The sequence below is a fragment of the Ciona robusta genome, chromosome 5 (genome assembly GCF_009617815.1).
Source record: "Ciona robusta chromosome 5, ASM961781v2".
NCBI lineage: Eukaryota > Metazoa > Chordata > Ascidiacea > Phlebobranchia > Cionidae > Ciona > Ciona robusta.
In genome coordinates, this window is record NC_143239.1 from 826780 (window position 1) to 850721 (window position 23942).

General features: G+C 35.0%; 4 protein-coding genes across 4 annotated transcripts; 1 reads left to right on the forward strand and 3 right to left on the reverse strand.

The window, feature by feature from the left end:
* Positions 1–2810: 2810 nt before the first annotated feature.
* LOC149735308 (uncharacterized) lies at positions 2811–7108 on the reverse strand. Its single transcript, XM_089877976.1, has 5 exons — positions 6818–7108; positions 6457–6568; positions 5012–5190; positions 3930–4029; positions 2811–3668 (listed from the first exon to the last, which is right to left on the reverse strand). Exons 1-5 carry the CDS (start codon positions 7058–7060, stop codon positions 2962–2964), a joined length of 1341 nt encoding a protein of 446 aa, XP_089734102.1. The 5' UTR covers positions 7061–7108; the 3' UTR covers positions 2811–2961.
* Positions 7109–10841: 3733 nt separating this feature from the next.
* Positions 10842–12618, forward strand: LOC149735309 (uncharacterized). The gene is made up of 2 exons (XM_089878870.1): positions 10842–11127; positions 11644–12618. Exons 1-2 carry the CDS (start codon positions 10857–10859, stop codon positions 11856–11858), a joined length of 486 nt encoding a protein of 161 aa, XP_089734996.1. The 5' UTR covers positions 10842–10856; the 3' UTR covers positions 11859–12618.
* On the reverse strand, positions 12583–13946 carry LOC149735310 (uncharacterized). The gene has a single exon (XM_089878604.1). The coding sequence runs from the start codon at positions 13705–13707 to the stop codon at positions 12583–12585; it is 1125 nt and encodes a 374-aa protein (XP_089734730.1). The 5' UTR covers positions 13708–13946.
* Positions 13947–14378: 432 nt separating this feature from the next.
* LOC149735311 (enteropeptidase-like) lies at positions 14379–22224 on the reverse strand. The gene is made up of 14 exons (XM_089878867.1): positions 22026–22224; positions 21648–21787; positions 21320–21412; positions 21125–21257; positions 20548–20652; positions 19841–19926; positions 19487–19644; positions 19162–19266; positions 18496–18647; positions 18205–18359; positions 17814–17961; positions 17585–17641; positions 16168–16377; positions 14379–15854 (listed from the first exon to the last, which is right to left on the reverse strand). The coding sequence occupies exons 1-14, from the start codon at positions 22207–22209 to the stop codon at positions 15760–15762; spliced, it is 1821 nt and encodes a 606-aa protein (XP_089734993.1). The 5' UTR covers positions 22210–22224; the 3' UTR covers positions 14379–15759.
* Between the last annotated feature and the right edge of the window lie 1718 nt (positions 22225–23942).

The window sequence follows — 23942 nt, forward strand, 5'->3', positions numbered from 1 at the left end:
TACAAATAGATATACTTGGGCAGAATACACAACTTTGCTTTGACTGTTTATACGACATTTGTAGAAGTTTTGCTTATCCGTATATAAATCGATGAAACAGCTGATGATATCGACCGCTGACCAAATACGCTAATCAAACATGAAGCGATCAGTTCATGAGACTCACTCATGCTTTAAAAAGTAATTATTTTCCGTCACTCTGTCATGACATCGAAATATTGAAATTGATAAAATAGATTTTACTCGATGCCTGTGTTTTTAGCGACAGTAGAAGAAAGTTCACATTCGACGTCGATTCTCAATTACTTACATATAGTAGGGTGGGGGAAGATGGGACTCTTAAGCACATATTGCCAAATATTTCCAAAATCAAAATAAATGACGATTTTTGAGTAATACCACGAATTAGTACTGTCATTCCTTTATTAAATGGCACCAGTTTAATAAAATATAATAAAACACACGAGGAGTTATTTACCGATCCGCACAACAAGTGAAATTTTACAAATTCGAAAACACACAGGATAAGATGGGACAGTTTAAAAACATTGTTAATTTTGATTATTAGGTGTACTTATAAATAGGAATATACGTAAATAACACGAAATAATACTTTACGCTTTGAAAATTAGGTCCAAACATTCTTTTTCTTGCCCCACTGCTATAGTTTTTAACATGTTACCTATACATTGTATTATTGCATAACAATTGGTATTGTTTGAACGACAATGGGTAATGTTCGAACATCAATGGATAAATATTGTATCATACAAATATATATGAACTTATAATAACAGAAAATTGATAATAAGTTAATACCTATTGATAAAGTTTTTATTTTTGTTACAAATTGAGTATTACTACTCTGTTTTTGGCACAAGCCACTTCTTATAAATTATCACCAAGTGCAAATGACCAAATTTCGAATATATTTTCAAAATATCATCTTTTTATTATATTAGTATCTTATAGTTGAAAACCCCCTGAGGTATAAATTACTAAATCAAAAGCAAATCTTTTAAAGTTTGGCAATGAAAACATACAAAACTACAATGTGGGGGAAGATGGGACTCTAAATTAAAATATATTTACATTAGCAGTATTCTGCAACTTGTAGTTAACCTATCGAGTTTAACAGGCTGTGCTAGTTTCTTGCCATGTAAACTTCATATATACCGTGAAACCGATATTTTTGTTGTTTTTATCTCAAATTAAAGTCATGTTGACCCCTGCCTATTTTCTCATGTTTATATCTCAGTGTTTTTTTACGAAACTAAAACTAGTTTATGAGACAAAATCAAACTGTACGAAATATTCAAGGTTGTTTTACGAAGCTATGAAACTAGTTTAATCGTTCGCACACGCAAACTAAAAAAATTCATTGGCTTTACTATGATTTAGCGGGCATTAAAAAATAGCACCTTACTATTTCGCATTTTTTACCTGTTCAAAATATACTGTTTCTATTTTACATGTTTTTTTTTTTAATATTTAAAAACAGTTATCAGCTTTGACGGGCGTTTTATAAAGTCGTAATAATACTGTCGAATAATTCTGTAACCTTATTTTCCTGATTATCATTAAATGGGGGTCCGTAAAAAGAAAATTAAAAAAAGGTCTCGTCTGACAAAGTGTCCCATCTTCCCCCACCCTACTATATGTCTTTATTCGTCTATACGACAGTTGTGTATTGTTTTAATAGTTGCGAGGCGATATACATTGGTAATAAGTACCAGGAAGTACCATTTTCGTAAAAAAACGTTAATTAATTTACTAAGTTTATTTTGAAAGCTATCATATATATGTATAGAACTGCGGGTTAAGATGGGACGCATTTAGCAAACAATATCAAAATACCCTGATGTTTTAATCAAACAACGGTCGACGGAAGTCGTGAAGATATGTTTTTTTTTAATTCTTTGATTATTTTTTGTGTACTACCAAAACGAGAGAGTACAATGACAGACCATCTCCCCCCACCCTACTATATATCAAATACATTATCACCAAAATATTGATGTTCCACTATTAGTTCAGAATACACATCACATACGGCTGTGTTTACTTGCTTTAATTACTTTTAGCCGCCCTACATTCTAGTTATTTCATAGCAGCAACGGAAATTTAAGATTTAAACGAAAGCAGTATTTAATTTCGTCATCAAAGGGCAGCCAGACGCTGCTTAGTTAAACAGAAATCAATATGAAATAAAAGTAATGTCATTAGGGCTTTGTTTTACCACCCAACGATATTGCTTGTTGTCAAGACAGCACTGAAGCCAATATTAATTACTCATGTGTAAACGTTGGTTTATTGAATTTTTCAACTGTGGTTTGAGACTGGTAAACACTATAGAAGGATGGGGGAAGATGGAATACTTTTTATTTCTCGTCCCATTTGGTAGTAAACAAAGAACATTCAAAGTATAGTGGGGTGGGGGAAGATGGGACACCTTTAGCACGAAATATATAAATATCCTGATCGTATTTTAAACAATTAACAATAGTCTATATGAAAGTCGCGAGGACAAGGTTTTATAATTCCTTGAATGTTTTTTGTTTGCTACCAAAATGTACGAGAAAATAGAATGAAAAGGTGTCCCATCTTCCCCCATCCTACTATATTATAAAACCTTATCCTTGCTACTCTAAGGAACCGTTGTTTATTGTTTAAAATGCAATTGGTATATTCGGAAATTATGTGCTAAAGGTGTCCCATCTCGTCCCACCCTACTATAGATTATTTTAATGTTATATAATAATATCACTACAATTGCTTACGTCTACGAACCTGTTGCATTACGCGGTTTGTACATTCGGTTAGTCTATTTATTATTATATGTACAGATATATAACTTCAATTAACAATCATTGTTTACATTTCTTACGATATTGGCAGTAATTTTGCAAACATTTCAACAAAAATGAACTTGAATATTAAGAAACTATCAATCGTATAATATCATTGCTTGCCTTTGTTAAGCGCGTTGGAAAACGAGTCAGAGAATACACGTAATTGTAGTTGGTATTGCTGGTAGAGTCGCGTATAGTTGTTTAAATCTGCAGCTGTGCTTTCCTGAAGCTCTTTCGGGATGTTTGGGAAGAGTGAGAATATGCTGCTTCTCCGTATAAACTCAGCGAACAAAGGGGAGCTTTGCATGGGTAAATTCCCGAAACTGCTACTTGGTGACGTAAGGGTACCACTCGTACCTGGCACGTGGTTAAAGAATTGAGGTTTTGCGATTTTGTTTTTGTAAAGAATATTTTCAATTGAGTGGGAATTTCGTGAACCAGGCGTCATGGGATTTGCATCAGACGTTTCTTTACGTCCGTCGGTCATCTGATTATCGTTTTCGATTGAAAGGGGCGAACCTAAGGTTTCATTCTCACTGATCTTCGACTCATGATTGATACTTTGTGGAGGTTGATTTACCAACCACGGAAGCAAAATGTTGTTTTTTGCATTCAGTGAGTCGCAGCATGTTTTTTGAATAATATTTCTATCTTTACATGAATCGTTGTGAGGTGAGATCGAATCTTGGTTATTTGATGTTTTTCTGCCTTGCTTCTCATTCAAGCTGCTTTTACAATTGCAATCTTGTTTTCGCTTTTTTCTTTCTTGTTTCATTTTTTCTCGTCGCTCGATTTCACTTGGGTCCATCGGCTCACCTATTTTGAATATTTTCTTTATTTAAAACCAGAAAACATACGAAGGCCGATGCAATAAAGAAGAAACGATATTACTTTATGTAAAATAGTACCATTTTAATCCCTACATTTGGAGACATCTAACGGAAGGCTGAAAACGATTGAACTCGAAATTAAAAACTATAACACATATGAACATAGAATGGCATTTACACTTCTCAACGACTTTTTTGTTAAGGTCTGTTGATGCATAAATAAGATGACGACATAAATCAGACTTACCTGAACATAACGTGAGTTGAGCATTATGTGGAGGACGACCCGGCCCTTTCTTCGTGTGTTCGCGCTTCCTCCATTTTGCTCGTCGGTTTTGGAACCAAACCTAGAAAATAAAACAAATTTAATTTAAAATTTTAATGAAAACTAAAAAATAAACCTCTCATAAAATTCTTATACATGTTCATATTAATGAAAATTATAACAAAGTTTATGCAGAACGTGTAATTTGAACCCAAAATATAACAAAGCTTTGGATTAGGTTGTATAAACAGCGTGGTCATTTTCGAAATCTCTACATCACTAACCCATAATCTGTCTGAATAGAAGAATCGTGAAACGATTAGAGCGACACGGAAACTTCATTATTTCTTGTCAATAACTGGATGTCGAACACAACAGATAACATGGGGTTTTGAAGTGAAAACGAAATGCCAACGAGCAAAAGAAAACCTATTTCCACGCCTACCGACGCAAGAACGACAAATTACCACGTTTCAATTATAGTTTCCCCGAGCCAGCGTAAATAATAGCGAGCTTTGGCGAAATCAAATTTTGTCGAGGGCTTACTGAACAAGAGAATAGATCAGAGAAGTGGTGACTTGACAAATCCTAGGCTGGATTTTCTTCGTATGTTTCATCCTTACCAGTACCGCACGCAAGCTGCTGGTCGTAATGATAGGCTTTCGTACAACGGAGTAAATTACACGCGATTCCCGTTCAACAAATTTTCCGCTTTCGGATTTCCAATTTTCGGATAACTGTGCAGCAATTTCATTTTTTGACATATTTTGCCAATGTTTTTCCCAGACAATACTTTTTATAAAAAAAGACCCCCAAAAAACATAAAATACAAAATATTGTTCTTGAAGACACAATTATAATTAAAATGATTGTATCAACAAAAATCTTTAGGGCGGCGAGAGAGTAACTTTGTATTATGTATTGTAGGCCGTGGGGTTACTGAATCGCACTATAAAGAACCATCCTCACTGTTGAAACCGACAAACGTAATTAATAAATCGGCACATCGTTGTTTATCATCGTCTCCCATCTTTCATATTTTATTAGAGATTTAATTAAGTAACCTGGACACGTGACTCCACTAGATCAAGACGAAGTGCCAGTGCCTCTCGCATGTATACATCTGGATAGTGAGAATCACCGAAAGCTTTTTCCAACTCTTCTAACTGCCAAGTGCTGAAGTTTGTTCTTGTACGTCGTCGTTTATTTTGTTGGTTTTCTGCCGAATCATCGTCGTAAAAATCTGTTTAACACAAGTCATATATGTATATATATATATTTGGTGGTTGGATATACCAAAATAACGACTTACAAAACGGTTGTTATGTAACTGTAACACAATTACGTGAATTTAATCACAGAATTTCAAAATACTACGTCAATACAATACATCTATATATAGGTATATAACCGTTAATACGTTTTACATGTTATTCAAATATATTCGGTGCTTTGTTATAAATGGCGAATTAAATAAATCGAAATTGAAAATTACAAAACAAAATGCTCACCGTAAACTAGTAATAACTAACTAAATAACATATAATTAAACATATATATGTGCAACCTAACAATTGTTTAGACGAATATAGTTACGTTTTCTGTAATTTCGATAAGCAGTGTTTTGAGCGGACCGTTCCAGTAATTCATAACTCAAAACGATTTTATATTCCCAGTGTAAGAAAGCGAATTTAGTATTTAATTTATTTTAATGAAATCGACCCAACGTATAGGGATTAGGTTAATTACGAAGCGACACATGCTAAAGCAGAATAGATGGGAGACTTTGTTTCAATTTTCATGGCAGTTGATTGTGCGGCGTATGGTGCGGAACAGAACCGTAACCAACCAAACCATCAACGCGGGAAGACGTCTTTTATTATTCTATTATCGTGTCTTAATTGGCCAATTTTCCAGCGGCCTAAGCATTGGTAGGCGGGGAACAGCCGGGTATTAGTTACGCAAATATACGGATTTTCACGACATCGTAAATTACTGTCATCTCCAGAGACAAAACGAGATTGTTTTAGGCGGTGCGCTTGTGCGTAAATGATGGTTGCTTATACTCACGCATTGTTTTAATACGATCGATTATAATAAAGCTACAACGCGGTTTAATCTACAAAATAAATTAGCAAACAAAGACGGCGAAATAATTTTGACTTTTACTTAATTTGAATCGGATATCTAAATAAACGTAAATAGCTGAAATAAATGCCTGCGTGAGTAAGAAACTTAAGATGTTTTTTAATATTAAAATTCATCAAATTCAATTTATCACCGACGAAACACCTGGACACTGAACTTTAAGGACGACTAGAACTATTACCTCGTTTACGAATGCCTTGAATTTTATTGAAAATGTGATTATACTGCATATTATTGTCGAGATCGTTTAAAATAAAATCATTTAAATTTGGTGTTCGGCGGTTTTATTACACCAAATATCAAATACTGAAATAGAATAATGAAATCTGCGTTGCTATAATGATAAATAGACATTTCTCACCCGTGCTATTTGCTTCTTTCGAGTTTTGCAGAATACATTGGGATAAAAATGAGTTTCGTGCCCATAAATCACTAGGTAACTGATGCGACAAACTTGCATCTGACGTCATTTCCTTAATGTGAGAAAGTAAAGAAATTAAATTTTACTGAAAGTGTAACATTCCATGGTGTGTGGTATAATAAATCTGTTTGAACTTACAATACAGCAAGTTTGACAGTTTAGTGTTTTTAGACGTTACGATTATCATTTGTTTTGTTACACCGCAGCCATATTTTTTGTTTTTGTACCGAGGACGTTGTACTTGGGTGCATATTAAGTTCTAAACAAAGATTCGTATAAAATGGCCGTCAACTCGACTTACCGTTTTGTACGAAGCATCAGTAGATCGCCGAGTAAATACAGGCGACAGACACTCGGTGGCTGATGACGACATTTTGTCGCTTTCCGTCGATGAAGAGTGGAATAAATACGGCAGAGAATATGGAGGTGATGTTTGGTTGTTTTTGATGAATCCTGGTGGAACTTGTGTCTCTGGTTTTATCTGTCCCGAAATTGCGGACGGATAGCACATTTGAAGAAACGGGTTGCTTAAAAACATATTCATATTTCAAGTAGCAAAATAGAAAAGCCTTATAGGAAAAATATGAAAAAATTATAATTTAAAATAATAAAAAATGTAAGAAAAATATGTCATGTAATTTAATATTAAATCGATTAAGTATGCTGCAGTTAAACACACAAAACCGTCTAACCCTTTACTTTATCATACCAAAAGTTAAAATATTTATTCGTTTTTTTAAATATTTTTTTCTGAAACTCTTACTGGCCTAATGCGCAACTTGTTTTGATGCAAACGAACATTGATATGCTGGTAAAATGTTTCTGATTCCAGGATTCGGGGGGAGAGAAACCTCGTTTTTTATTCATTTCTCTTCGCAGTTCGGATATCTCTTCTCTGTGCCACTAATCCCCTTTGCGTCGGGTCACACAGCATGAAGCGATCGCATAAAGTTCAATATTTGTAATTTCCAGCAGCGCAATTACACATATCGGGTTAAACGAATAGACTGTTTTTAATTTGCAGTAATAACAAAATATGGTATTTATTTCTGCATTTTATATATCATGATGCTCTGAAAGCTTAGTTTGGGGTGTTTACACTTTTGGTAGTATAAAATACTAAATGTAAATTAAATAAATTAGGTTAATGTAAGCTGGGATATTGGGCAAGGTCACTTATAAATCTGCTTTTACGGTTACTATTTCAGTTTAGACCAAAACAATTACGGTATTATTCGACATTATTCCCACAGTCCAGCAAAGAGAACGACAAAGGCGATCACTGTTTAAAGAAGCATACCAAAAAAATTTAAATTAAATGCTTAAATGCTTAAAAAAATTTAAATTAAATGCTTGAGATGCTTAAATGTTATTTTAAAGTATATACCACAAAAGTTTCATGGGACCTATTTCTTTCTATTTTCATGTCCCATTTATTATTAAACAAAGAACGTTCAAAGAATTACAAAAAAAACTATCCTGACGACGCTCATAGACCGTTGTTAATTGTTTAAATGTTTAAAACGCCTTATTCTTACATCCACAACTACACCTTGTACTTCTGCTTACAAAACGTGAGTAATTCAAATGCAAAGTGCTGTTACATATTTAGAGCCATTTTAATGGCTTGTAATTTCATTACAAGACAACTAACCACGTCGCACAAGCTAACAGTGTGCTAACAGTGTGCTAACAGTGTGCTGTTCAACCTGCATAAGCAAGTATTTATATATATAGTAGGACCGGAAAAGATGGGACACCTTTATCACATAATATTTAAATATCCTGATCCTGTTTTTAAGATCTATGGAATCCGTAAAGTTAAGGTTTTATATTTCTTTGAATGTTCTATGTTTACTACCAAATGTGACCAGTAAATAGAATGAAAAGGTGTCCCATCTTTCCCCACCCTACTATACGTCTATTGCTGACTTTTAAAAATAGCTCAACTGTACAAAGGAAAGTGTAATGTGGACATATACTACATAATATGCTAAATAATGTCCATAGATACATTTGTATACAGCCGGCGACTCACAATACGAAAGATCAATTTTGGGGTATAGAGTTATATTTTATTGAATTTGGAAATGGCTAAACGGGACCTCTATGGTGGCCAAGTGTTGCCGCCACTGGGTGCGTACAGCTCAGTGGTTGCCACGCGTTTTTTTATTTTTTAACAATAAAAATATTTTGCCCAGGAACATAAATACCTTCACGGAGATAACAGCGCCTAGAATCCATCAATATCCTTTTACTCAAAAACAGATTCCCTGATCCCGATGTGGCACCGCCCACGGCGCAAGTAAAACAATACACCAGTAGACAAGATTAACAACAAACTCTCAAAAACGAAAAGATATGTTAGATGTGGATTGGTGAACTGCTAAAATGGCTTGCGTTACTCGCAAGGTGTCACTGGTAAGTTCCTGCTTCAGTTTGCTTGCGTGAGACTTTACAGACGCAGTTAGTGTTGAACGCGACCACAATTTCAGGTCGGCACCGCTAGCGTTAAGAATATGGTTGATCAATAAAGTAGCTTCTTCATTCCAAAGGAGATTTTTATTTTTTTTGAATATGGCACAATTAAATCTGCTTATGTTCCATCTTTGCCCACCATGCGAGAAAGCACACCATAAGCTTATACCATTTATGACGGAAATAAACTACCGAATTTGCATGTAAGCGCCAGAGGACAATTAAAAGGTATCGTTCACCTTGCATATACATCCACGGTTATCTATTTAATATCCGGTGGTAACAAACGTTACTCTGGTGTTTACACAAAAGTTTCATATTATTATCAATGAATAAAACCAGGCATTAAAGTGTGTTTCTCATATTCACCATCAAACAAGTGGATTGGATCAATTGATAATGACACTTATTTTCTCCACGTGTTAGGACAACGACAATTTTTTTTGACACGCCACGTATCCGCTTTTAGTTACCACGCATGTACTGGATCATTCGAATGTGTTTGTGTCAGCGTGTGATTTTAAATTAAAAGAAACGAGGGGTACTTTCTATTTAAAACTTCAATGATAAATACGTTTTCCTTTCTGTAAAGACCACCACTGTTCCTTCTACAACAACAGCAACAACAACCGACCCAACAACAGCTAAAACGACAACAATGGTTCCTTCTACAACAACAACCGAACCAACAACAACTAAAACGAAACAATGGCTCCTTCTAAAACAACAACTACAACAACCGACCCAACAACAACTCAAACGACAACAATGTCCTCCTTAAATTTTATGTTATCACAAGTCAAAAAAATGAACTAAATGTCAATTTAATTTTTCCCACATATATTTTTCCCACATACACTCTTAGGGCAAAAAAATATTTATAAATTTTGTTACAGAAACTACATCCCGAGCAAGCCATGTACATGTAATGTTGCTACTGACATTACTACTACTATAAGAATAATTTGTGTTGCCTATTTTAAAACAAACATAGCGTTTCCTTGTTTTCTTATGTGAAGGTTGTTATCGTTAGCCACCAAGTGGCCACATAAAATCGAGCAGTATTTCTTATTATTTTTACGCATTTTTTTTACGTAAATCGTAATTCTTACATGTTTTTTTATCATTAAATAGGAGACACATAAAATAGAAATTAAACAACATATCCTACTCTACATGATGCCCCTCTTTACCTCACATACTAAATTACTCCGGGGTAAGACAAATGCTGTTAGCACCTAAATCCCATATTACCTGATCGTGGTTTGAACAATTAACAACTTTGGTTTAGAGTCGAGGGGCTATTGGTGTATAATTATCTTAATATTCTTTGCTTACCATTAAATTGGAAGGAAATAGAATAAAAACATGTACCATCTTACCCCTCACTATCCGCTGTTTTATTTTTACTTGGTTTTATTAGAATAATCTTCAATCTACAAATTCTACATTATTGTGTGTGGGCAATTTAGGTCAAAGTTTTGTATTTTTGCTGTTACTTACATTTATAAAAAAAAACAAATCCAGTTTATGATAACACAGGGCAAATAAAATTACATCGTGCTGTGAAATGAGGTTAGCATTGTATATATGTAGAGTGTTAGACTATGGATCATTGGCTACATTTCGTTGTGTTTATCGGCATATGAACCAATAAATATACAAATATATTTGAATGGTGTGTATTGTTATATAGTGATGTTTACATACTTTGTATAATGCTGTTACTGATTTAATTGAAATAGGTGGATTATGCAAAAAATGATATAGAGTGCTGTGGGGCAAGGTGGGTATATCCTAATCGTACTTTAAACTATTAAAAAGTGTTTATGGAAGTCGTGGGAAAAACTAAAACGACAACAATGTCTCCTTCTACAACAACAACTACAACAACCGAACCAACAACAACTAAAACAACAACAATGTCTCCTTCAACAACAACAACTGACCCAACAACAACGAAGTCGACAACCTCGGTCACATCAACCAAAAGCCTTCCTGCATCCTCAACACATATCCCCAGTGTCTCAAGTGATCAGCCAACATCAGACGTGCCCAAAACCTCTACACAACTTGAGAACTTAACTAGCTCTTATATTGATAACGATACAACGAATGTATCGCCTGAACGAGGTGAGAAAATATAATAAACACAAATAGGTTGCAGTGAAGGTATTTGGATTTGTTTTATTTTTGAATTGTTATTTTGTTGTGTGACAAAAGCTGAAGTCGTGTTCAATAATATTGATAAGGCGTATATCGAGTTTGCTTGACTTTTGGTGGCCTATATTGTTGTAACCCAAATACACTTACACTGTTTAAATAAGTGGATGTTTTAGAAAATAAAGTAGTATATAGGTTGGGAGAAGATGGGACACATATATATTCTATTGTCTCTTCTCATTTGGTAGTAAACAAAAAATAATCAAAGAATTATAAAACCGTATCCTTGCAACTCCCATAGGCGGTTGGTAATTGTTTGAAACACGATCAGGTTATTTGGATATTATGTGCTAAAGTTGTCCCACCTTCCCCCACCCTACTATATTAACAAAACGACAGTCGCTAAAATATGCTGTAAACAAAACACAACTTTTGGTTCAATAATTTAATACGCCACTGATAATTGTCTTCAAAATTTCGTTACAGAAAGTGCATCCCAAACGAGCTACGCACACCAACACGAAAGTTACGTTCATATAACGACGATGGTGGTACTGCTACTATACTGTATGGATAATTTCTACTCAGCATTGCTAAACAGACGTTACTTGCCTTGTTTACCTCGTTTTTTAAACAAATATGTAGAAAGTGTGGGCCGAAATTTATGTATCGGCCAACTAAGGGTCTACACACAAGTGTAAAATCGCCTGGTTGATCTGTTTTTGGTGGGAAGCTGCTGGAAATTGGATTTATTTGTCTTAACGTGAATATCCGATAAAAAAAATAGAGTAAAATACCAAGGAAAAAAACAAAGTTACAATATAGTTTCCTGCAATAAAATATGTTATTTTTACATTCATATTTATCCAAAATTTCTCTCCACGGTTTAATTTACAGCGAAACAGTTTACGCAAAAATTGTTACTTTTCGCGCCAAAGCCGCGCGTTCATCGCTAGCGATAGAGAAAGTGACGTCAGAAAATCGTCAGATTCCCTCGAAGCGAAATTTGTTTCTGCCTGTTGTTTCAGTTAAATATAGAATTGCCCCACTATAATCCCAGGTGACGTTGCCTGGCCGGGTTAAACAAATCAGTAGATTAACTCGTGGGAAGTCTATACGGAATACTGAAACTATAAAAACTAAACCAATATCGCAAATCAAAAAAAAAAGGTTTATAACTTTGTCAAAGAAATCACAAACGTAGAAATGCAAGGCAGCAGCATAACTAAGTTGTGCTATGCTATACTATGGGTAACGTATGGGAATGTTTGAGCAAGGACGCTTTACTTGTACAGTTTATGTTTACGTAAATGCTCATAGATAATAATAATAAACTGGAACGTCTTACTTTGTGTTTTACTTGGAACCTGAACACTTTGTTAAACCTGAATACCTAATGCTGTAAGTCCAATGTATTAAATTATTTCATACAACAGTGGTAATGTTAACGCTGGGTGAAAAGTGCTCTTTTGATGTTGCGTCTTTGATTGCGCAAGGGAATATCATTGTGTAATAATTTTCGAAGGACAAGATAATGCAGATGACGTTGGAAAAAAGAGCGACGTCATAAATGCTATATGCGTAGTTTCGGGTGCTGTCGTTTGGAAGTGCGTAGGTGGTAAGAACCATCGCAGTAATGTCTGTTAAGATGCAAATTGTAGCCAGGACTGTCGAGCGTTGTATGATGCGAAGAATCTTTTTGTTAATCGGAACATTTGTAGAAGACTTTATTTCAACATGAGTTGAGATGATCGTACAGCTGCTGGTGCCAATAAACCCATGTGTTGAATTATTATCGTTGACTTTTACTACTTGCAAGGAACTACCAGTCCTGGATTCCGAATTTATTTGAGCTTTATGACAGAAAAAAAATGACCAACAGTTTTGAAGATTACGTCTAAGTGGAATAATAAAAAGAAACAAGAGCATCAACTGACCGAATGTTGCTATCACTGCACCAGCTGTGTTTTTCCAGTCCTGATTAATGTTTTCGCAACCAAAATATTTCGATTTTTGAAATTTGGGAATAGTAGACGCTAACACTGTCGACAAGCCAGCCCCGAGCAAAAACACGATGCTTGACCAACTTAGCAAAATAATGAATTTGTTGTGAGAGCTTGACATAAGTGGATGGGCGTATATTGACCTTTGCCGGAACCACAGCAGCAAATACACTGGTACCGAAGCGATCAAATAAAAGACAACAACAGCGTCGACGGCTCTTTCACATTCTTCGTCAAACCCTGGTCTATAAGGAGGGAGTGTAATAGCGATGATAGAACAGCAGCATCGTCCCAATAGAGTTAGAGCAGAGACAACAGTCAAGTTGTAGACAATGCCACCGTTAAGATCGTTTCCACTTTGACGTTTGAATCTGTTAGTTTTGACTCCATGAATGATCAACGCTACAGCTAACCATGAACAACATGTCACTATAATGCATTCGATTGTCAACGGAATAATAAAACTGACTTGTCTAGTTTTCGGTAGAATGACGTCATCAACAGCACTCGTCATCGTGACATCATACGCTTCTGTAGATCCTTTCATTCTGTAACTTGCGGGCAGCGCTGAAGATATTTACAAATAGGAATTCTGGAACTAATTTAAACAACATTTATTGGAGTAGGTGTTTGTATGATCATTATGACAAAAATAATAACAATGTTGTTTTATTCCGGATTGGTAGGCAGTCGCCTTTTGTAAATAGCAGTAAAACTGTTCACCTCCGCTGTACAAATACAGTGCAAAGCAAAGAAGTTTCCTTATCTACATATAGGTAATGCTTAATAGCTGGAAGATGCATGTATATGCCACAAAAAACTCTTATACTTAGAGTTTCACCGACGACCAATCGTATATACCAAATCTTTTTGCACAATACTATAAAAAGACTTACAATATTCAACCATTAGTTTTATTTCGATACATCATGAATATATAAATCGAGATATACAACTAACGATTGTCTTATGCTATTTCATTTTGCAGGGTCTGCGGAGAAAATAATGTTCGTTTATTGGTTTAATACTCGATGTCTAAAATCGTCGGTTTTAGTTTGAAAGCCACTGCACCAAGACAAATACCGACGAGTTAGCAATGAGTGTGTTTTGTGTCCAATTTTGATTTGTTTGTGTGTAAATGTGTTTTATGTAAATGTGTTTTCAATGCTGCTAGACTAACTGTACCTCACATGCTAACAACATAGTCTAATAAATCCAACTAAATAAATTTAGCTGTACTGAGAAAAGGAAGCTTGCGAAGATTGAGAGAAAGGAATGAAATGCTAAATCCTAATGTGATTGTGCGTGGGTAAAACCATTCAACTAGCAAACTAATTTTGTTTCGGTTTGAAGCTACACTACTTATCTTAGTCCAGCAACGCTGTGAAATTATTTTGTTTTTATATGTTAAGCCTCTTCGGGTAGTCAACAAAAATACGAGCGTAAGGGACGCGCACGATTGACCAAGATCTTACAACACACGAAGTGCAACTATTTTACCAACATAGTTGGCCCACGCTCGAGACTCACTGCGTATGGTCTTAACGTTGAAGTAAAAAAATTACGATACCGTTTACCAGTACTATAATTTGCAACGTACTGGTGATGTTAAAGATTTTTCCCTACCACTCCCCTTCGCCCTATTCGTCTGCAGGACCATAGGATATATAAGAATATATTTCACCAAACATGCGAACCCTTTATTGCCATCATATATGATATAGCCAGTCGCTTAATCTGCTATACGGACAAGCAAACGTTAACCCGAATAACAAAACGTTCTTACGAAACGGTAATGCTATTATTGAACGGTAATGCTAAATATGCTTGAGAATAATCCCAAGTTCTTTAAAACGTCGGCCGAAGCCAAACTGGACTTTGTAAATCAAGATGCATCACCCCTATACCCGCATACTATAAGTTAGAGTAAAATACTGTAACCAACATCAAGCGCCAGCAGATTGGTCTGTAATAGCTAGGCAAACAAAATCAACCTATACCGGTTGGAAAACAAGAATAGTAATTGTTATACAACAATTGCCAATACCCACCGACAACTAGACAAGGCCAACAAAAAATACGAACAACAACTGCTAAACTCGACAAATCAAAGCACAGCAGAATGTGCAAAAGCAAACCACGAACAACTTTTGAGCACACAAAAAGCTCAACCAGCATCAGAAATGCAATATTATTCTAATCAAACCAACTTTATTTACGCAAGTTGCTAACTTGCAACTGAAGACCAAAATAATTTCATGTAAACAGGGTATGAGAGAATGTGAATCAAAAACACGGGAGAAAACGATGTTTTTTGTCTTTAGTTTAATCTTTATTATTCATGGCTGATATATTTTCGTTCTTCGCGAACGTTTATGTCCTCTCGCCGAGGATATTTTTGTCGTTTAAAGACAAGTTTATGTCGATTGCGGACATACTTTTGTTCGTCACGAACATTGTTTAGTCAAAATACACGAAACACAAGAACGAAAACGAAGTACGAAATACTTCGTGCGGATACAAATAAATACATGAAGAATGTAGAAGAGTAAGTGCGATAAAAATATCAATAAAAAATTGCAACTTTAGTGTGACAATGTTATATAAAGATATTGAACATTAATAGAAGTGTAAGAACAAATATGATTTGCATATAAGGCGCATGATGTAGTTTACTCGTGTGTGACGTCGTATCTGCAACGGTGAAAAGTTATATAAGATATAGTAGGTTGGGGGAAGATGGGACACCTTTTCATTCTATTTTCTCGCCCAATTTGGTAGTAAACAAAGAAAATGCAAAGAATTAAAAAAGCGTATCCTCACGACTCTCCTAGACTGTTGTTAATTGTTTAAAACACGATCAAGACATTTTAATATTATGTGCTAAAGGTGTCCCATTTCCCCCCACCCTACTGTATATACCATGTAAACACTGTTGCTGTTAAGGCATATTATATACACCAAGTCCTTTAAGCAAGAAGATTTACATAACTTAATATCTATATACCTTCTATTTCACGCAGTGCAGTCGTAGTATTGTAAATAACAAACGAACTGTTTTGTACGTCGGATGTTGATTGGTCACTTGAAATACCGGGTATATCTGTTGAGGATAAAGGGAGGCTTATGTTTGATGTGACTAATGCTGTCGTCATAGTGACATCACTGGTTACTTGTTGAGTATACGTCATCGTAGTTATTTCTTCATGTCGCGTTGCTGAAAATTTAAACATAAAATAACTTTTTTGGAACTACTTTTTTGTGTAAAGTAACAAACTGGAAGAAAACATCGAACAGCAAATGGAAAAGAATCGAGATGGGCGAAATTAGGTGACAAATAACAGGAACTTTAGTTTAAAGAAACAATTTATATTGCCACTATACTTACCCTAGTACCATCATTAATTCAACAAACAATGACCGTTTAGTGTGATATCCAAGTACACACTCGCACACAATGGTGGTAGCAACGAACATCGAACCCGGTATCTTCTGGTTTCGATATGAGCCCTATACTAACTGAACCATAGCGCCGGAACTTTAGCATCAGCAATATTTAACTATGAACGTGACTTTAACACGAACTAGACAACGATGCACGGTGATTCATATTTAATCCAATAAACCTGCATCGCTTTTGCTGAACAACAACCCAGTTGTTGTTATGATTCCCGGAATTAGCGTTAGTTACACGGATGCTAATTATGTTAGGCGAGACAAAGTGATGACGCATGGGGGGTTCAAGGCTTCAATCAGGCGCGACCTAATTTTAGTTTACCCTTATACGGAATTCTATAAGTGTTATTCATTTAAACCCGAGGTATTGTAACCAGACAATCACACGTCACTACTGACTGCATTATAAATCAATACGTTCCCACAGCGGTAGTTACAAGCTATTCAAGCAGAAATACACAGTATACTTATTAGGTAACCATTGAACTGTGACTACTAGACTTAATAATAAATTATGATTATAGTAAAATCATTCAGTCAAATCTAATAGAAAAAAATATTAATATTTTTATTCTAAAATTAAAAAAATAGTCCGCCACCCTGATTAGCACGGCTGCCTATAATTTAGTTCTATAGTGGTTTAGGATCAAATCTGATCGCTGCTACATTGTGAATTTATGTGTATTTAGGAAAGACACCTAACGAGAATTGCGCCACCCTAGTGGTGTATAACATGATAGCTAAAATGTGCGCCATACAGAAAAAAACATACACCAATATTAATATACAGACTGTTGTTCTAGAGCAAGTTACATTCATTCATTCATACATTGCCTATGATGGATCTGTATCTATGTTTCGTCGAATAGATTTGTAGAAGGACCAAGTGCTTATTTTTTAGAAAATCTTGAACAATTTACTAATGTAGATGATGTGACGAAAGCGTAAATATTTAAAGAAAAACCTACTTGATTCGTTCCTAATAGATTTTGCAGGAGGTACTGTGGGGCTTCTTGAAGATAACGCTGGAAAATAAACAAACAAGTCGTTTGTGCATTTATACAACTTATAATGGTGTCGGTGAACATTATGAATATATGGATATTTATCCATTGATAAAATAATAATATCCATTGATAAAGATTTTTCATTGATAAGAGGTATTTCAGTTACGAACACAATCTGCAAATACAATACCTGATCTTATCCATTGATAATAATAGGAAACTTTTGTGTAAACACCAGGGTAACGTTTGTTGCCACAGTCTTTTCCAAACGAAGTAACTCCGACTTGAAACCAGGTCGATTCACCGATCAAGCACACTAATGGTCCACCAGAATCTCCCTGGTCATTTTAGGAAATTTAAAATGGTCAATAAAAAAACGAAAAATTGTAATTTTGCCACGTCCCTAGATGCAACCAACTATGTGTGTCTGCTGAAATAAAGATTCTCCACAAAGTTGCATGCTTGGTAACTCAAAAGTTGGGTGTATAAAGTTATTACGTATGGTGCAAAATAGGCCAACCGTGTTATAACGCTGTCCCGCTACGCGAGGATAAATAATTGCTCATCATTTCTAACTTTACCTGACATGTATCCACACCGCCTTTACTTGAGCCTGCACATATCTGTGTATCTGCGGATATTGGCGTGCTTCGGTACCTTGCGTCACAATCGTCATGGGTGACCAAAGGAAGGCGAACTTGGAACAGACCCGTTGGGTGAAGTGCTACGTCAGATTCTGCAATGGAAAACTCATTTACTTGGTTTTAAGAGAATTGAATAAAATTTTGCCAAAGTAAGTTCTGCTTAAAAATCTAGTAAGTTCTGCGTAAAGATACAGAAACACTCATAGTTTTAAATAAAAAAAATATTACGTAGTCTTCCCCATCCAGTAGCAATGCATTGGATCCCATTATCAATATCAGAAGTTGTTATGTTTGAATCAGAGTAACAGATTGGTCGAATGGTTGATGTATATGTAATTGAAGTGTTTAGAATTAAAATAGCAATGTCGTTTCGAAGAGTTCTGAAAAATACCGTTAGAGGTAAACACAATTATTTTAATTCACTATATGGTTGTGTGGGAAAAGACGGGATACCTTTGGTACATAATTAATATCTAAATATTCGGATCGTGTTTTAAACAATTAACAACGGCGTCTATGATAGTCGTAAAGGTACGTTTTTATAATTATTTGAATGTTCTTTGTTTGCCACTAAATAGAACTAAAAATAGACAAAAAGGTGTCCCATCTTCCCCCACACTAAAATATCAAATTTATTCTGTTGAATTGCACACTGAAACACGGCTGTGAAGTGATGAGCATTGTTTCCGCAAATATTGGCCATCAACATTTAAACCTCTATTTTATTAATATTTTGATAACAGTAACATAAGGCGTTTTCCTAAAAGCTTTATCTTCAATGCATTCTTGTTTGTCAAATTATTTTTAATGGTAAACCCATTACGTATGGGTGTTTTAATTTTATCTCTGTGATAAAACTTACAGCGAAACGGGAAATGTTTTTTTGTAACTCACATTGGTAGATAATCAGGATGAAAAATAATTTCCGCAACGTTTACCAGCTGTTCCCCCTTGTTACCATTTATAGAATGTCTTCCAACAACAACCTTCACGTATGGACTGCAAAGAAAAATTTTAGTAATTCCTAAACAGTACGTGGCCAAAATCATTTTATGTAACTTTGAAACGACACATGTGGAAAAGCATTAGAGCAGAAAATATATAATAATAAATCACTGCAACATGTATAACAAATCAAATCTCATTTTCTTGTAACAGTCCTATATAAAACGCAAACAGTTGAAGCGTTGTATATTTTTACTGTAAGTCCAGGACAAACCTGCTTAGAAAGTCGACGCAATGTCCAGCTGTCAGAATAGCTCGCTCTGAAATAATACTCCCCCCGCAATATGCAGACTGTTGATTATATTTGATAAGACCAGCATGCCAGGGCCACGAACCTGGAACTGCTTCGTTGCCGCCGACAATTCTAGGATTCTAAAGTTCAACACAAGATTGTTCATTGAAAAGTTGCGGTCGCTGCTGTAAATGCCAGTGTTTTTGTTGGTCTCAAAATATAGCGGTTAATTAAGAAGCATTGTTGTGTAACGTAACCCATTATAAAAATAATGAACCGCGCTGTGACTCTAGTCTGACTGAATGAATATTTAAACCAGTTAAAGTAATAATTTACCCAAGTAAAACCAGGAGCAACGAAAGTTTTTCCACATTCTTCTGAAGTATCTACAACTGTAGTTCCATCCAAGTCAACTGTTTGCTCTAAAAAAGATAGTTTGTTCATTAAATAGAACAGTAGAAACAGTAACATCCTGGCACAGTCGTATGAGCTTTTGCAGCGTACCCGAAAAAAAAAAAATATATATATATATATACAGTGGGGTGGGGGAGATAGGACACCTTTTCAGTTACTTTCCTCGTCCCATTTGGTAGTAAACAAAGAACAAATAAAGAATTGAAAACCATATGCTCACAAATCCAATAGACCATTGTTAATTGTTTAAAATACGATAAGGATATTTGGTGTCCCATCTTCCCCCACTCTACCATAGTAGGTTGAGGGAAGATGGGGCACCTTTTCCTGCTCTTTTCTTATTCAATTTGGTAGTAAAAAAAGAACATTAAAAAAGTCATAAAACCGTATATCTTAACGATTCACATGTACCGTTGTTAATTGTTTAAAACACGAACGGATATTTGAATATTATGTGCCAAAGGTGTCCCGTCTTTCCCCACCCTACTATAATAATCATACAGAAAAATAAATCAATAAAAGAGATATCATTCATTTAAATACTTGATAAAGTCTTGCAAGCAATTTAAATACTTAATGAAGTCTTGCAAAACAAAACATATATTCTTGTGTTGTAGTAGTTAACTTACCACATTCAATTTCATCGCTGTCGTCCAAACAATCTTTGTTTCCATCGCATCGTTGCGAATGATTGATGCAATTTCCATTCCAACATGTCGCTTCTGGACAACGATCTACACAATAAGACAAAAAAGGTGTAATTAATAAATATTATTTTAGAATACGTGACATGCTTGTATCAATAAAACGTCTTCCTATTGACGAATTGCAGAGCAGCATATATATGTTTATAAACAGCGGGTCTGCAAATCGTCTAACACATTGAATATTTATAAATCTTCGGTACCGTAATCGAAGAGACAAATAAAGTTATTATAATACAGGATGTTGGAGTTATGCGAAGTATCAGGTTTCGCTATATATAAATGTGTTATACATAATCATAGTTACCCAGTTTAACAAATAACATACATGGTAACTCGTAAGCTGGCACGAGGTGTACGGACACCCATGTTATAACGACTCGTTTTCCGAGCCACGCGAGGATAAAGTAAGTTACATTCATTCATTTATTCAACATTTCTCATTAGAGCTCTACTGTCTTGTTTTCATTAAATTTACAATATCCACTTTACATTGTCTTACCTTTCACTACCCAACTTATATTAAAATAATTTGCATGGTTGACTAATGTTGCAGAATAAAGAATTTCAACAAGATTTGATGATGAGACGAAATTCCTGGGTCTTGTAGTTCCACAGAAGCTTCTGCCAGTATACTGTAGGAAGAGACGTGATTACAGTGTTTCAAGTATCATCTTGTAAAATGCCGAAAGCTTACCAAAATTGATTTGTCGTAGATTTTAATGTCATCAACACCTTCGCATGTGTTGGCCAAACCGACATCAAACTGATTGAATGTAACTTCAATTACCTGCCAATATAAATACGTTCCAATGTTTGACATGTATCTACAAGCCAAGTATAATATTTTAAATTAAACTGTGGTCACAATGTAGTGTTCTCAATACCCCTTTCGATAATTGCTTCACGTGACTTAAACTTAATCCCCGGTCACTCACCATAAAGGAACGTGTTTCCATAGTTTTTTTTTGTGTAAATCGACCCCGTATTTAAGCGTTGTACGCGATACGGTTCACACATTTTACCTTATCGGTGGCCACCTGGAGTGACCAGAGACATAATACTGCTGAGTTATTCGCACGCAAATAATCCAAAAAAACAACATCATGCACGGCGTTTGTGTTCTGGAATAAACCACCGCAGCATGCCGTCTTCCACGGCTCAACTGAAATAAAAATGCATTTTTTACGTCATATTTACTATGTACATAGAATACTAAGTCACTAGAACTATTTGAGTAAACTTGTAATTAATTAATCGGAATTTTTAGTATTCTAGTTTTAACATTTAAACTTGCCAATTACCATTGTGTAACTTCACAAATGGTTTTAAATGTTAAAAAAAAGCAAGTCAAATAAATACAGGTTTATAACAAAACAGAAAAATCAAAGCTTTGTACTCACCTGATGGATTTGCACAGCTATTTTCACTAGAACAAACTGTCGCTAGACATAGTAACGCTAAATTTACAAATAAAAAGTCAAGAATACCTCCTACAGTCATTTCAGTCAAAGTTAGCGATGAATGGTGGAAATGGTAAGCGAGGCAAGGTGCTGAGGGTAAATATCTCTGTTCGAAATCACTCATGCGGTCACTTCTCGCCGCAACAGTCAAGGAAGTTCTTAATGACGTCAAAGAACGACAACTCTTCAAAATCTAACATTCTAACCCACCAAGCATAAGATTTGGTATTCAAAGCAGAACTACGTTTTAAACTGACGTCACTTTACAGCAATGTTTATTCTGAACAAATATACCCAGGTTATTTAACTCGATCCAATGGATCTAAGTACATCTCAAACCGACCAATATTTAAAAATCATACCACCCATAATACATAAAAGAAAGTTCACAATACTAAACCGAAAACCAGTTTGGTGTTTTATACGTTGTATAAATACTTGAGTGTGGCATTTGTATGGGCAGCGGCGATAAAACAGATTTGTAATCTCCTGGATTTAGTAGAGAAAGACTCAATCCATCCGTGCCACAGCGCACGCTCGTTTACAGACGAGTGATTCCAATTTACTATGAATCACGCGTCTACGAACAAAAGGATCATTTTTCGACTATGTATATACATGGTGTTTAAAAGTCAAATCGAGACATAATGAAAAGTAGAAAGATTTTATTAATGCTTTTGTTAAGTGACTTGGTTTTTAAATACAGTAAATATATTTTTGACATGTATAACATTCAGTTGGTCCATTTATTTACTGTAAGTAAAACAAGGAATCATATCAGAAACAAATTTCTAAAAATAGATCTATTAAATGTATATATTGTACATTGGCAAACCTTTATAATAAGTTAATATACTTGTTCACAAGGTAGCGTTTTAAATACAAGAGAATACAGCTTCAATGAATGGACACGAAAACTACGTCGTAAACTTGCTTATCCTCGCGTGGCCGGAAAAGAAAACAGTCGCTCCTACCGGTGTTTTTTTGTTTGTTTCTCTGTTTCATACACACTAGTGCCGCTTAATATAGTTACCAGGTATGTAACTTTGTGGGCAGTTAACATTTTATTGTCTCTTGGACTCCTGGTATATAACTCCAACCCAGTGGTCACTAATGGGTTGTCCAAATTAACAGCCATACATAAAAAAATATAAAAAAATCCAAAAAAAATAATCACCCACAAAGTAACATACATGGGAACTCGTAAGCTGGCACGAGGTGTTAAACCCGTGTGATAACGACTGTCGTTTTCCGGCCACGCGAGGATAAAGTAAGTTACATTCATTCATTCATTCATTCATTCATTCATTCATTCATTCATTCAACTGATAACTTGAATAGTTCATAGGAAATTATTTTGCTGTTTTAAATTCTTAAGCTTATAATTATTTTTAAATTGTGGAATCATTATTATATTTGTCACACACGATAAGAAAATCACATTTATAAACTTTCGCTTTTTTATCTAAATATTTATTTGCAATCGTTGTAGAGTGTAGATTCTCCGACTTCGATTGTTAAGCCTGGAGAAAATATGTTACTATATTTGCGTAAAGTCTATGTTTTAAAATGTTTTTATATAAATATAGTAGGATGGGGGAAGATGGGACACTTTTGGCGCATAATATCCTAATATCCGGATCGTGTTTTAAACAGTTAACAACGGTCTATGGGAGTCTTGAGCATATAGTTTTATAATTCTTTGAAAGTTTCTTGTTTACTACCACATTGGACGATAAAATAGAGTTAAAAGGTGTCCCAACTTCCCGCATCCTACTATACTCACAAATAATCATAAAGCATTTATTATGCCAAATCCGACATTGATTTGAATTTTCTTTACTAGTTTAGCAACTA

What these genes read in the sequence shown, in the direction of transcription:
- LOC149735308 (XM_089877976.1), bottom strand. Translation starts at nt 7,060, where the DNA reads ATGAATATGTTTTTAAGCAACCCGTTTCTTCAAATGTGCTATCCGTCC. An exon ending in TAGTGGAGTCACGTGTCCAG is followed by an intron (nt 4,030 to 5,011) that starts GTTACTTAATTA and finishes TTTATTTTCTAG; the next exon opens with GTTTGGTTCCAAAACCGACG. An exon ending in TCAACTCACGTTATGTTCAG is followed by an intron (nt 3,669 to 3,929) that starts GTAAGTCTGATT and finishes TATTCAAAATAG; the next exon opens with GTGAGCCGATGGACCCAAGT.
- LOC149735309 (XM_089878870.1), top strand. Translation starts at nt 10,857, where the DNA reads ATGTCTCCTTCTACAACAACAACTACAACAACCGAACCAACAACAACT. An exon ending in GAATGTATCGCCTGAACGAG is followed by an intron (nt 11,128 to 11,643) that starts GTGAGAAAATAT and finishes ATTTCGTTACAG; the next exon opens with AAAGTGCATCCCAAACGAGC.
- LOC149735310 (XM_089878604.1), bottom strand. Translation starts at nt 13,707, where the DNA reads ATGAAAGGATCTACAGAAGCGTATGATGTCACGATGACGAGTGCTGTT.
- LOC149735311 (XM_089878867.1), bottom strand. Translation starts at nt 22,209, where the DNA reads ATGAGTGATTTCGAACAGAGATATTTACCCTCAGCACCTTGCCTCGCT. An exon ending in GCGGTGTGGATACATGTCAG is followed by an intron (nt 17,962 to 18,204) that starts GTAAAGTTAGAA and finishes TAAAATGACCAG; the next exon opens with GGAGATTCTGGTGGACCATT. An exon ending in ATCTATTAGGAACGAATCAA is followed by an intron (nt 16,378 to 17,584) that starts GTAGGTTTTTCT and finishes TTAAATTTTCAG; the next exon opens with CAACGCGACATGAAGAAATA.